The 14,235-nt window shown below is 44.1% G+C and overlaps 2 protein-coding genes across 2 annotated transcripts; both read left to right on the top strand.

Moving 5' to 3' along the window:
* Positions 1-1,547: 1,547 nt before the first annotated feature.
* On the top strand, positions 1,548-4,107 carry LOC117893861 (cationic amino acid transporter 4). The gene is made up of 3 exons (XM_034800632.1): positions 1,548-1,569; positions 1,684-1,854; positions 1,911-4,107. The coding sequence occupies exons 2-3, from the start codon at positions 1,713-1,715 to the stop codon at positions 3,770-3,772; spliced, it is 2,004 nt and encodes a 667-aa protein (XP_034656523.1). The 5' UTR covers positions 1,548-1,569; positions 1,684-1,712; the 3' UTR covers positions 3,773-4,107.
* Positions 4,108-7,187: 3,080 nt separating this feature from the next.
* LOC117894243 (tribbles) lies at positions 7,188-11,914 on the top strand. The gene is made up of 2 exons (XM_034801182.1): positions 7,188-8,477; positions 10,952-11,914. Exons 1-2 carry the CDS (start codon positions 7,594-7,596, stop codon positions 11,550-11,552), a joined length of 1,485 nt encoding a protein of 494 aa, XP_034657073.1. The 5' UTR covers positions 7,188-7,593; the 3' UTR covers positions 11,553-11,914.
* Positions 11,915-14,235: the final 2,321 nt, after the last annotated feature.

The raw sequence follows: 14,235 nt of genomic DNA, 5'->3' as shown, positions 1-14,235 counted from the left end.
GGTGTTGCCGTGGCCAAGTTGATGCGCCTGCCTGGTCATCCCTAACAGGTATTGGGATCCCAAAAACTTTGGAAGCCCAACGTCCGCTTCGTGATGCTGATAGATTTTTACCCAAATGGCATCGGTCATGGCGATGCGATGCTATTGCTGTGCTCTGCTGTGCTGTGCTGTTCGTCAGTTCATCGGTTTGTCGCCATGGGAACGTGGCGCGAAGGTAAGAAGAATACGGATAAGCATTTTCTGCCACCGTTGGCACCGTCTCCCTAGCCTAGCTCCATACTACCTGTGCATACTCGCACGATGAAATCATGATACCAACTCTGATGCAAATGCCCAAGTGTTAGGGCTTCTGTCAACACCTCACGTAACCTAGACAGCAATTAAAGTTTTCAACTTTTGGCTGATCTTTTGCATAGGACATCTGGCAATAGTCGAACTTTTATTTATATTATTTTAATAGAGCTATTGGCTTTTGACTAATTATGATGTTGGTTTCCACATACCCCCCACCATGAGTAAGAGAGTTCAATAAACGAAAAAGTCAATGCCAGTAGCGGACAGTGAGTCGCAAAAACAAGTAAGTTCCTCTCAAGGATAACTTGCGATCTTACGAATTGACGAGAGATTACAAATACGAGTACGTACGTACTTATTTTGATGTTAATGTTCTTTGGCAAACTTTTATAGTCTACCCCGCGATCAGACATGCTCGTATTTTCTGCGGAATAAGCTGATCTGGAAAATATCCTAAAGTCGTTAATCTAAAAATAGGATTCTCAATATACCTTAAATATATTGTTTTTGACCTCATACAATTGTAAGGATTCCCAGAATTCAATAACTTTAGTCTTACTCAGGGCCGTGCCAAGCAATATTTGAGACCGGGGCGAAGTTGTAAAACAGCACCCCCAATCACCCTTTAAATTCAAAATTGGATAGATTCGCGTCTCAATCGACCCTCCTAAACTTTGGCGCCCGGGGTAAATTCCACCTTTCCCCACCCCTTGGCACATCCTGGTCTTACTTGAACCGTTAAATTTCCATTTTGCGATGAAGAATCCCGATTACTCATGCTCATAGCGGATACGCAAGCATACGCAACAGCACCAACAGCGGGCACTTCTTGAACTAACAAATACAGTTGCTCACATTCAAAAGCTCGTTGTTGCGGAGTTTTGCATGTAAAATATGTGTAGATGCATGTAGAAACCATCTGAAATTGTGTAGAAGTCATGTAAAATTGTAAGTTCTTACATTATTTCGATTAATTAATCGAATGAAATTGCTTGTTTTTAAAAATGCTTCCTTATCAGTAGCAGATTAATGAATCTTTACCTGCTATATTTGGTCAATAGTCAATCTGAATCAAGTCGATGCTAAGTCGATGTAATTGACCAATAATGACTATTGTAGTTCAAAATTACACTTTTAATCCTTCGACATTGGGATAGCGAGCGCAGACCACCCCCCAAAAGCTGATGTCTTCCTCCCCCTGCACCTAGAACGTGGTGGAGCTTTAATACAAAAAAATCAATACAGCCACAGCTGCTGGTGTACAACAAGTGAGAAGTTAATCGCAAATGCCGCAGGATAAGAAATAAAATAAACAGCATCCAAGCATAAATTGAATACTTCAGTTCGATTAAGAAACTAAATCTTTATTTTATATTTTCGAGTTCAGAGGAAGAAGGAACGCAATTGAACGCATCAATATGCCGAGCTCAAGACGTGCCATCATGAAGCACATATTGTCCGGACTGTGCAACAAAATGAATCGCACTAAAGTGGTGCCCACTGACGTAATGGAGACGCCGCTGAATCGCTGCCTGACCACCTTTGACATTGCTCTGCTTGGTACGCGACCCAACCAATCCCCAATTGTGTGCTAATGAATGAAATCTCCTCTGCAGGCATTGGACATATGGTTGGGGCTGGCATATATGTGCTGACTGGAACGGTGGCCAAGGAAATGGCAGGACCTGGCATTATACTCTCATTTGTGCTGGCTGGCTTCATCTCAATGCTGGCAGCTCTCTGCTATGCGGAATTTGGAACGCGAGTGCCCAAGGCTGGCTCCGCTTACGTCTACACCTACATATCAATGGGTGAGTTCTGGGCATTTGTCATTGGCTGGAACATACTGCTGGAGCACATGCTGGGCGCTGCATCGGTGGCGCGTGCCTGGAGCGGCTACGTAAACTCCATGCTGGGTGGATGGATTGGCAATACAACCTTGGAGTTGACGGGCGGCATCCATGAGCCAGGACTGGCCCAGTATCCGGACGTACTTGCTTTTCTGGTCTGCATCGTCTATGCCGCAGCCCTGGCCAGCGGCGTGAAGGCCACGGCGGTCATCAATAGCCTCCTCACCCTGGTCAACATTGCTGTCATGGTGCTCGTTATCAGTGTGGGCTTCTGGTATGCGGACACCAAGAACTGGTCAGAGGCTGAAGGCGGTTTCCTGCCCTACGGCGTTGGGGGTGTCATTGCGGGCGCCGCTACCTGCTTCTACGCGTTTGTCGGCTTCGACTCGATTGCCACGTCGGGGGAGGAGGCCAAGAGTCCCGCCACATCCATACCCATAGCCACGATAATCTCTCTGTGTGTCGTCACGGTGGGATATATTCTGGTGAGCGCAGCGCTGACACTCATGATCCCAATTAGCGACATTAATCCAGCGGCCTCACTGCCGGAGGCATTCGGCCAACTGAATCTGTCCTGGGCCAAGTACATCATCTCAATCGGAGCTCTCTGCGGCATGACCACCACATTGTTGGGCTCGCTCTTTGCTCTGCCCCGCTGCATGTACGCCATGGCCTCCGACGGCCTGCTCTTTAGCTGTTTCGGCAAAGTGAACGCCAAGACCCAAGTGCCATTGCTGAATCTGGCCGTGTCCGGGGTTCTGAGTGCCACTCTCGCTCTGGTGTTTGATCTGGCCAAACTGGTGGAGTTCATGTCGATTGGAACACTGCTGGCGTACACCATCGTCTCGGCCAGCGTGATTATCCTGCGCTATAGACCCATGTCCCGACTCCACAACCCCATACGGGCACCCGACACCCCAGGCAGTCCCGATGATGTCTCCGACGAGGACTCAATGTCGCAGTCGAGCCTGGACACCGCATCTTCGCCCACGAATTTCCTGATCGAGGAAGGACTGGCCGGACGACTGAAGACAAAGTTCCGCTACCTTGAGCCACTTCTGGGACGCTTCGAGCCCGGTTCCGTCGTCTCTGTGGCTGTCATGCTCTACATCGGTCTGTGCTTTGCCATCTGCGTGGAGCTCAAGGTTTCGTGGACGGAGCTGTACTCGGGCACCTGGTGGGCCCTGCTCTTCTATGGATTCATCATATTTGCCGCCTGTCTCTGCGTGGCCGTTATGGCGGTGCACAATCAAAACACACGCGGCTTAATCTTCAAGGTGCCACTGGTGCCGTTCGTTCCGGCGCTGGGAATCTTTTGCAACATTCTGCTGATGGTTCACCTGGACGCTGTGACCTGGGTACGCTTCTTTGTGTGGGTGTGCATTGGTTTGGTGGTGTATTTTCTGTACGGCATTCATCACAGCAATGAGGGTGAAACGTGCTCCTCGTATTCCATATTAATGACATCCTCTGAGGCTGGAAAATTGCCCTGGGGTTCGGTGAAAGGTTTTGCGTCTGGAAAAATTGGAAGGCATACTGCCATAGAGAGATTTACGGGACGCACAAAGACGGAAGACAAGAGAACCATTGCGGAAGAGAGCGATAATGATGCTGCTGGGTATTCCTAAGTCCCAGGCACTGCGCATACTCCGAAACCACTCCGAAGGCTCTATACTCGTACTTAACATAACCCATCCGAATTCGATGCATTCTTTTATGGCCTGTGTACTATAATAAGTGATATTCTGAGAAATGTGCTCGAGGGAAATCAAAATTGAACGATAGCGAAGTACCTTTGCCACAGAACTATACATTTTAGCCGTGTCTACCGAGAATTATTTATACTACGTACCACTCTTTCGATTCTATACCTATACCTATACATATATTATATTCTCTTAAATACTTACATATATTGAAAACGTACAAATATATTTATTAAACGGTATGCACACAGCGCATTTGTTAAACGATAGTAAATGTCTAATTAAATATGAATTACTTTGTAAATAAATATATATCAAATATTATACATTTTAGACTCTTTAAATAAAAGCATAAATATATTTAAGGTTTCCTTTGTGCCTAATTGATCCTCCGATCCTCAATTATACTTAAAAACTAATAATAATGGAGCACTGACCTTACGATTCGGAGGGCCGCCTCTCGAGTGGGTCATTGCACTGATGAAATCACGCCCGACTGGCTGATGTGATGGCGCGTCGCAGCGGCAGTGTGAAAGTTTTAAGCCAAAAATCGTGCATCGAGAAAGTCTTTTATTTGAAGCCACACGCTTGGCCACAGGTTCATATTTTTGGAAGCTCATTACGGATTTGGTTCGATCTGTGAAATATTCGATTACAATTTTGAAAATAAGGCACAAACATTATGTCTAGGTCTACTTTGTACATGCAGCTCCAAGGCAATCAGCGTTAAAATGTGTTTTATATGTGTGGTCTTCTGTTCTTGCCAATACCTGTATCGATTGAGCAGCTTTCGAGTTCTAGAATCTATTTGTGTGTGCATGTGTGAGAAGAATGTCGTCAGGATCATGATTCAGACAAACAAAAAGTGGGGGGAAAGGCAGAAGCATCAAGTTAGCTTGATGACGCCACGATGACGCAGCTATGGTGACGCATGCGGAGCGGCCAACACAATAACATGAATTTCGCCTCAGTGGGTACACCCTTTTATTTCGACATCCAGTGAAAAAACGTTAATACTAAAACCCCACAATTGGCAATGCCAAAGGATTTTTTCCGAAATTTGTCCTTACTCTAAGAGAAGTAGCAAGATTATCGCTTCTTATTACAAAGGGGAAGACTTACTGTCATAAATAACTAACACTGTGGCCTCCAAACTGATGGACAAGTTAGTAAAGTGGAGAAGATGCTAAAATCAGAGTCCTCCGATCATCGAATTATTTAAGAAAGGAGCAGCTTTTTTTTGTCACTAAATGAAATTAATGTACCGTCAGGAATATGTGCTGCCACTCGATTATTTCAAATCAAGTTATTTAATGATAAATATAATATTATCTATAGATATGTACATACATATGTATGTATACATATAAATATGTACATATGTATGTATGAATGTTTCCAATGCTATAATTTTTGTATCATTTTTGTATGGTTTGGTGACACGGTAACAAGCAGCTTCGGTTGTTAATACTCGTCTCGCGCATATTGTACATACATACATCCGTACATACTTTCCATGCTGACATACAAACATACACACATGAGAAAACAGATGCAAAAACATCAAAAAAGAAACTGCGGAGAAAGAGTGAGGTTGTTTCGATTTTGATACCCTTGCAGAGAGTATGACAGATGTTTCACAACTCGAAAAGAAAATAATTTATTGCTTTACGGGGATGTAATTGCTGTATGGACTGACCTTCAAAAAAAACTGTTGTTTTCTTTATTATTATATAGCTTGGATTTGTATTGCTTAATCTATTTCAAGTCACAATAGAGAGCTGTCAGCGAGCGCCAATGGATATGTAAGGGTATCATAAGCTCGACTAGCGAAACTTTGTTTTATTTTTCCCCACACACATACATACATGTAGATCTCGGTCCCGTATTTATCGGCGACTTTGTGTGGATATTGAACCAAAAAGAAGAAGAAGAGGCGAAACAGACGTTTCTTTTTAAATGTGCGAGCGTTACTTTTTGAAAAACGTGCTGGCTGCCAAGCGCCAAAAATGCGTGCGTGCGTGTGTACTTTGAGCATTCTATACGTTTTGCGCATTTATACAGTGTACGAGAAGAGTTTTTAAACAAATTTCACATTGCATTCTTGCCTTACCTTTGAAACGGAAAAGATTTAATAATTTTCATAATAACAGGCTGTACAATAATAAATCGACATAATCTTTTTTCCTCAAAATGCAGTTGGGTTCTGCTGAGGAGATAGGGGCCGGGTGTATGACTTTTGTAGACCACTGTCCATGCTTGGGTTGGTTGGGAATCACCTTGCGCCAGCTGAATATGCGACTGCACCGAACATTCTACGATCATGTACAGCCGTGCCCCACAGCACTATGTTGATACTTAGGGGATGAAGTAGTGGTACAGCTGGCAATTTCTTGGGCAATAGAAATCTACCTGCGACCTGCGTAGCGCAGTGGTGATCTTCTTCCTTTCGGCATTCGGGATCCTTCCAACCGATCGACAGCTGCAAACAACAATCGTAAATCGCTTCCAAAACACCGTGTGCGATACATACAGGCACGCATGCACACATGCATACATATGTACATACATACATGCATACATTCGAGTAATTTAAAATCTCTGAATGTAAGATCGCAGATGTTTTTGACATTGTATGTACATACATACACACATACAATGAGGGGCTGAAATATAGTGCGTAGATCTCTACTGTACATGTGTACAGGTAAAGTAGTATTTATTGCAAAATGATATTACAAATTAAAGTTGTTCATTTATTCTTGGCATTCAAATTTAACGGATCGGCTCCCCCACATACATAAATACTTTGTAGTTTACTGTATGTGTGTACGTGTGACTATTTTATAATGACGTTTCCAGAGAGAGACAAGCAAAGCCTGGAATTTCAGCGTTCCACGCAATTGTTTTCAAAAATAACGATGGATGACGTTTCTTTCGCTCCCATTCAAACTCACACACACATGCAAGCACTGCCGTGTGTGAGAAGAGAGCGAGAGAAACAAGATATATTTCATTGAAGGTTTGGCAGTACAGTCCAAGAGCAGAAATCTGCTTTTCCCTTTTCAGACTTGCCTGAAACACATAAATAGGCAGTTCCGAGAAATTTGTGTTAATGGTGGTGGTTGGTTGGCTCACTAACACACGCGCAGCTGTCAAGCCAGGCCAAATTTTAGTTGCCCGCACATAATTTTTACCTGCTCAAGCACCGTCGCAGGAGAAAGAGGGTGACCAACAAATAAGCACCCCTACACTCCATTACCTTGCTTTTCATGTGACGTGGATGTCATGAACTTCGATTCGAAACAACAACCGAATAACATTCGTTTGGCGAGTAACATTCGTTGGTTTTTAGCGACGTCGGTCGGTCGTGTTTCATCCGCGCACGGAATAGCGAGTGTGAGAGCGTTTCGATTTGTTTTAAAATCGGACAAAAGCAACGCGCGTTTACATTATTCAGCTAGCCGCGAGAATTTCGTCAGAAATTGTCTCTGTTGCGAAATACATACAAGAGATCGAAATATTCCGCCTAGCAAAACGTGCCGAACGATGCGTCGTTAAATGTCAAAATAGTTAACTAACCCTGCAGGCTGCAATAAAATGCCAATCGCGCGGTAGACCAACCAATCGTCATAGCAACCGTCACGGTCCCACCGAAGAGTACCCCTCCCCAATCCAAGCAAAAATTGTGATAAACGCCGCCAGTGTAAAGTAATAACAGTGAACTCTGCAATACATGCAACATGGATAACAGTGGAGTGCAGAATAACACTACAACGGCCGAGGCCGACAAAATAGTCATCTACTCCCAGCCCGCCTCGCCAACAGTAGCCTCCGCGGCCAGCCCTGCAAGAAGCAGCGGAAGTAGCATAAATCATCAGCATTCCCCAGCCAATGGCAGCAGCAGCGGCAGCAGCATCGAAGAACGCCTGTCACCCACGATGAATGCGGGGTCACTTTTCACGCCCAAGAAGGAATTTCCCAGCGCCAAGATGCTGCAGACGATCCGCGAGAAGCTGCTCACGCCTGGTGGGGCCTGCGAGCTGTGGGCCCTGGGCATCGCCGCCGAGCCAACTGAAAAAGGTTTGGCCGGAGAGCAGCCGGTGAAGCTGATCAAGAATCGTTACCTGATCAGCGCTCAACCTAGTCACATTTCGGCCGCTGCGGCAGCCAAAACACCCGCCTCGTATCGCCATCTCATCGATCTCACGTCCTCGAACCTCAAGTGCGTGGACGTCTTCAGTGGGGAGCAGTTCCTCTGCCGGATTATCAACGAGCCGCTGGACAAGGTGCAGCGGGCCTACTTCCAGCTGCAGCAGGACGAGGACCTGTGCCGCAGCACCATCTACGGCCACTCGCTCATCCGACCCGTGCACGACATTGTGCCGCTGTCCAAGGACCGCACCTACATCATCATTGCGCAAGCGCAGCCGGGTCGCGACTCTGTCGGCCTCACGGGTGTCTATGAGAACCTACACACCTACATCAGGCACGAGAAGCGACTGTGCGAGGCGGAGGCGCGTGCCATTTTCCACCAGATATGCCAGACGGTACAGGTGTGCCACCGCAACGGCATCATCCTGCGGGACCTCAAGCTGAAGCGCTTCTATTTCATCGACGAAGCCAGGTGGGTGTCTCTCTTCTTCCCCCCTTTTCACCTTCTGGTGTTACTCGAACGCTATTATCTCTCTGCTATGGCAAGACACCTTCAAATTTAAGCGCCACCATTTGCTGGCCGTATATGGATGGGATGGGGGGCCTGCATGTGCTGCTCGTCGGCGGTGGCGGCAGCGGCTGCGGCTTATTTTGCAATTCGATGAAAACTCGTTATGCGCCGCGAGAGCTTGTTGGTGTTGGTTGTGGTGCCACAATTGTTGCTCTCGTTATTGGCCCATGTTTTTGTTGCTGCTGTCGTCGTCGACGTTGTGGGTAACATTGAACATTTAACAAGTGTTGCAATCGAATCACCAATAGGCCAACAAAAACAATTATACTCACGAAAAGAGCATACACACACCTACATACATATGAGTTCGACACTGAGCGCAGGCTGCTACAGTCGTGGCGAAAATGTTGTCACCAGTTCATATCATGGAGTACAGCAATGTTTCGTTTTGCTTATTTAAAGAATTATAGCACCACCACTGTGCCTTTGACTTTGTGCGCATTAGGTTACTGTGGGTGTGTATGAGTGTGTCGAAGCCCGGCCAAATGAATGCATTTGAATTCATACATATTGATGTACATACATACATGTATAGATATGTGTTTATACAGTCGCTGATGTAATATTGGGTAGGCTCGCACAAGCACTATTAGGAAGAGAATATTTGTACACAAGTACATACAAACTTATGTAGATATCTAGCCTCATATCTATTAACATAGAAATTTGCAGAGACATAGGGTAATGGAATTTTGTTTTCTTTCCTAGAGATAACATTTTCGCCCTAATTAACGGCGAAAACAACAGATTTGGATGACGTGTTTCATTGTAAATTCTAACAGTATTGCAAGTCAGAGGTGCGATAGTAGCATATGGGTATTTGTGTGTGTATAGTTAACTCCATTGAAAAAGACTGCGTATTATTTTGGTTGATTCAGACATACAGACATACTTATGTACGAGTATGTATGTATGCATGTTCCCATCAAACGCCACACGCACACAACGAATTGAAATTTTAAGGTCACAATGCGGCGAGTGGCCCTGACTCTGATCTTCTGTATTTCTATACACACAAATTGTACGTACTGTGTGTGTGATGTGATGTGCTCACACGAAGACGCAGTTGTTATTATTTTACTCGGTATGCAGAAAACATATCCAAACATGCTTTTACATAAATACATACATACATATATTTATGTATTCTTTTAGATGGCAACTTATAAGTACTTTTGTAAATATATATACGTTTGAGCACCTTGAAAAATATATATCCACATGTGTGAGTATTTTTCAAGGTGTTTCAATAATTATCTGTCGCCCGTTTTCCGTATTTTCGTTTATAATTCACTTCGAAACGAGAGAAGAGAGAGAGACGCAATAACACTCGCTCATCGCTCGCTTCCCTCCCTCTCTCTTTTTCCCTCTCTGTTTGTCTTTGACTCTCTTCTCGAAGACGCTCTCTGGCCGCTCACGGCACAAACCTTTTCCAGGCGGACGAGGTCAATTTGTTGTAACTTCAAGCACTGTAAGTGGGGGGAGAGAAGCTAGTTTTTGCTCAGGGTCAGCCTCGAGGTTTTAAATGTGCTCTTTCCAACGCTCTATACTGGATACACACCCATACACACGTGCAGACACAGATGTTCACGTATTCGGCTGTGCTAGTTCAATAGAGGCCTTCGTCTGTTACTTTTTGGACAATGTTTCTCCCAGCATCCCTCGCTTGTAGTAAATTTCAAATGTTATTGTATACGATGTTTGCTAGGAAGTTGCAACGCAGAAAACATTTTCCAATCTGTTCAAGGATCAGCAGAGATTTCCCTATGAATAAAACACAAATTCTTATATTTTGCTGCACGCATTGTATGACATAAATCCGACCCGTCCGTGTTTTGTGGAGATAGCAGTCGGATAACTACATAAAAATATGTTGGAACAATCGATCTGCAAGGGTATCAAGAGCTATACGGCCCTCAAGCTTGTCTTTCCTCTTTGTATTTTTTTTTTTTTTGCATTCAAATGTGGGCCAATGTCAATGATGGCCGAGCCGAGCCGAGTCGAGCCGAGGCAGTCGTTCATGGGTGTCTGGGGTCGCGAGCTTCGCTTTCGTCATCGACTGCGCTCTTGGCCAAATTCGACTCGACTTGACTCGACTCGGGGGCTGGCAGCTGCCTTTCGACTTGTCAACGGCGTCGGCGTCGCCGATCGATTTGAGTCTTTTGCGGCATTGCGCGGGCCCCACAAAACCCAAAATCAAATCGAAGTTGTGCAACGTAATGAGATTGCACATACTGTAGTGGAGAGGGACGTTACGGAAGAATGTATAGCTAGTGGGTTTTAGTTTCGTTTAGTAAATGTTTGTAAAGAATTGGTTACTTTGCTTATGGATATATTTGGCAATTTAGTAAAACGTAAATTTTTCCTTCTTACAGAACTAAACTGCAGTACGAATCGTTGGAGGGCTCAATGATACTCGATGGCGAAGACGACACACTGAGTGATAAGATCGGCTGCCCTTTATATACAGCACCGGAACTACTGTGCCCCCAGCCAACGTATAAGGGAAAGCCAGCGGACATGTGGTCCCTCGGCGTGATTCTCTACACGATGCTCGTCGGGCAGTATCCATTCTACGAGAAGGCCAACTGCAACCTCATCACTGTGATCCGTCACGGCAACGTGCAGATACCCACCACGCTGTCCAAGTCTGTGCGGTGGCTCCTGCTGTCGCTTTTACGCAAGGACTACATGGAACGCATGACCGCCACCCACATCTTCCTGACACCGTGGCTGCGTGAGCAGCGTCCGTTTCATCTCTACCTGCCCGTCAATGTGGAGGTGGACGAGGACTGGGACGAAACGGAGAGCAGCGACGATGGAGCAGCAGTCATGGACGAGGATGAAGGCGGGCTTTGTCCCCTGGGGGATAAGCACGAGTATGAGGATATCGGCGTAGAGCCACTCGACTATACGCGCAGCACACTGCAAATGGCCCAAGCCAGTGCATTGAGTGCGGACGTGGAAATGGGCTGATCAACGCACCGGAAGTCCCCCCACGGGTTGCTTTCATGGTAACGCTGGGAAGCAGCATTAGCTGCTTCTCCATTCAGTTAGAGCTGTGGAAACAGAATCCTACTGGGCCTCGCCGGATGGTGGCAGGGCTATGAATTGTGGCTATGGGTTGTTCCCACACTATTCCGGTACGGCCCGGGGAGCGCTGAAACTGAATGCGTTCCACATCTTCCTGCAGGTGGTACTGCCAACAAAGACTTAAAGCCTCGCTTAAACTCTCTCAGACACAAGAACTCACTGCCTTCCAATATATACGAGGACGCACTTTCGTTTATGAATACGTTCTTCGAACTCTCACCTTTGCAACCGATTCTTCCTAAAAACAAACACAAACTTATGTACAATATAAACATTATAATTTTTTGTAAACTGTTGATCTTATCAAAAGACAGTCGCCCTGATTTATTTTTTGGGCTCTAAAACCATTAGTTTTCATGTTAAAAGTGCAACGAATGCAAATTGTTATTTATTTATAATTATATAATTTTTTTCCTGTATTTCGCTTGGTCTACTACCTACTATTAGAAATCTTGTAAGAGAAAATCGTGAAACCTAATACATTAAAATTTGATCTCACCAAGAACCGAACTGACTACGCATCCATCTATATTTATATTTGTGCCTTGGAGGCACCAGCTTACATATGAGCCTTAAACGTTATACATACATATATGAACGTTATATAGCAACCAAAGTATATTTCGATTGAAGCTTATCTTTCATTTGGTATGAACACGTGGCACCTCGAGGCTAACTACAGTTAGCTAATAACTATGAGAGGTTTATACCACGATTCCAGATATTCAGCTGGAAATTAATTTGTTAACATTTCGACTTGCCAAAGCTCGAGCTATAAAAGTTAATTGTACGAGTGATTCTTGAACCCCCCCAAATTGATAATGCATTGGGAAGGTGTTTTGCAAGTTGAAGGGGAAAGAATAACTAGTATATATCATGATGGCGAACGTGACTTTCTGAGCACACTGCTTTGCTTACTTTTTGCCATGCAATATCATATAAACTGACGCCACTCGTTCTAACTGATATTGTGAACGGCAGGGTATTTTCCTATCAACAAGATTCCCCACCACCACTGTCTTCCGACATGCCGACGTGACGGAGGGGCTTCGCATGTATGCATTGTATAGGTACAGCGTGTGTGTGTGTGTGTGAGCCGACCTACCTGTGTTCGAGCACAGCACAGCACTTCCATTCGTCGTCAGATTATGAAATTGCCGACCGAATGAGAATTGCGAGCGAGCTTACTGCGCAAAACACAAAAACTGCTGACAGCAACGTCACCTTCGCACATTGTGACTCTCGAATTTCGGAGCTCAATGCCTATTCTAAGATATCAGTTATAGGTTCCAGAACGTTCAGATAATTTTAACAGTTTTTTGCCAAAAACATAAGCAAGCAACTCGAATGCAGCATACAAATGTATTGATATTTAACTTGTTTATTATGGCCTGTACCATTCTGGCCATTAAGACCATTTTTTGTAGAATTATTTTTATTGGCAAATGTTTGATATTAGTCGATACCACAGCTGCTGCAGCTCAAAACTATAGCCACCAAATTAGCTCCAGTAGATCCTTATTTTGTATACCCTTTCCATGAGGGAATATAATAGAATTATGTATAAGAAACAAAGTACAAAGCACCATCACTTCCCGCTTGATAAGACAATCTTGTTGAAATACCACGGAATCGTAGTTTCTGTCAGTGAAATTAAAACCAGTTTAACAAAAGAGCCAAATTCACTTTTAAAGCTCTAACATTTAAGTGTCGTTACAACTATGAAATTAGACTAGAACCATGTCAACTACTTTCCCTGACCCCAACCTTTAATTTCAAAGCCGTTCCACTTTGTAGTTTCTTTCGTTACCGTTCTGTAGCTTTCCAATTTCTACACCATTCCGATTCGCTTTGTCGATCGGAATTACTTCCACCTTTCATAAATGCATGTACGTACATATGTATGAACTTATGTATGTATGTATGTATGTATGTACATATGTATGTACTGCATACGTACTATTGCACTCGAAGTGGGTATTCAAACCAATCAGTTACAATCGATTCGTTCGGAATTTAAGTATCTCGAACGAGATGCGATATACTTTCTAGACAGATCAAACATTTTCCACGACATTTTCAGTCAATCAAACGTTCTCTTTAGGTATTTAGCACAAGTATTTTGGCGAAGACTCGTGACTAATTGCGGAAACTGTGTACTAAATAACTGCACAATTTTATAGTATAGGTGCACTGTACGCACTGTATAAATATAAGTACATACATATATACAATATGCATATGTGTAGGCGACAACTGTCCCCAAAAATTTTCAGTTCCTCATTATTTATTTTTACAGCCGGATTGCATCAGCAGATGCACGCAAGATGCGTGACGTTCTGAATATATTTAATTTTATTATAAAGGCTTATGATTGGCCATGTTTAAGTTGTTGAACATGAGTTATTCAATCATTTTCAATAATGTCCAATCAAGTCGTTTGAGTTGTTCAACCATGTTCGATCAAGTTGCATGAGTTGATCAATCATATTCTATCATACTCAATCATGTTCAAAAAACTTGTGTGAGTTGTTCAATCAATTTTAATCAAGCTGATCTGATTGCT

The sequence above is a fragment of the Drosophila subobscura genome, chromosome J (genome assembly GCF_008121235.1).
Source record: "Drosophila subobscura isolate 14011-0131.10 chromosome J, UCBerk_Dsub_1.0, whole genome shotgun sequence".
In the NCBI taxonomy this organism is placed as follows: Eukaryota; Metazoa; Arthropoda; class Insecta; order Diptera; family Drosophilidae; genus Drosophila; species Drosophila subobscura.
The sequence above is the reverse complement of the archived record's forward strand: the minus strand, read 5'-3'. Positions and strand labels throughout refer to the sequence as shown.

Bases quoted from the DNA above. Each gene is read 5' to 3' on its own strand.
- LOC117893861 (XM_034800632.1), top strand. From the start codon at position 1,713: ATGCCGAGCTCAAGACGTGCCATCATGAAGCACATATTGTCCGGACTG. The intron at 1,855-1,910 runs GTACGCGACCCA...TCTCCTCTGCAG, and splicing joins CTTTGACATTGCTCTGCTTG to GCATTGGACATATGGTTGGG.
- LOC117894243 (XM_034801182.1), top strand. From the start codon at position 7,594: ATGGATAACAGTGGAGTGCAGAATAACACTACAACGGCCGAGGCCGAC. The intron at 8,478-10,951 runs GTGGGTGTCTCT...TCCTTCTTACAG, and splicing joins TATTTCATCGACGAAGCCAG to AACTAAACTGCAGTACGAAT.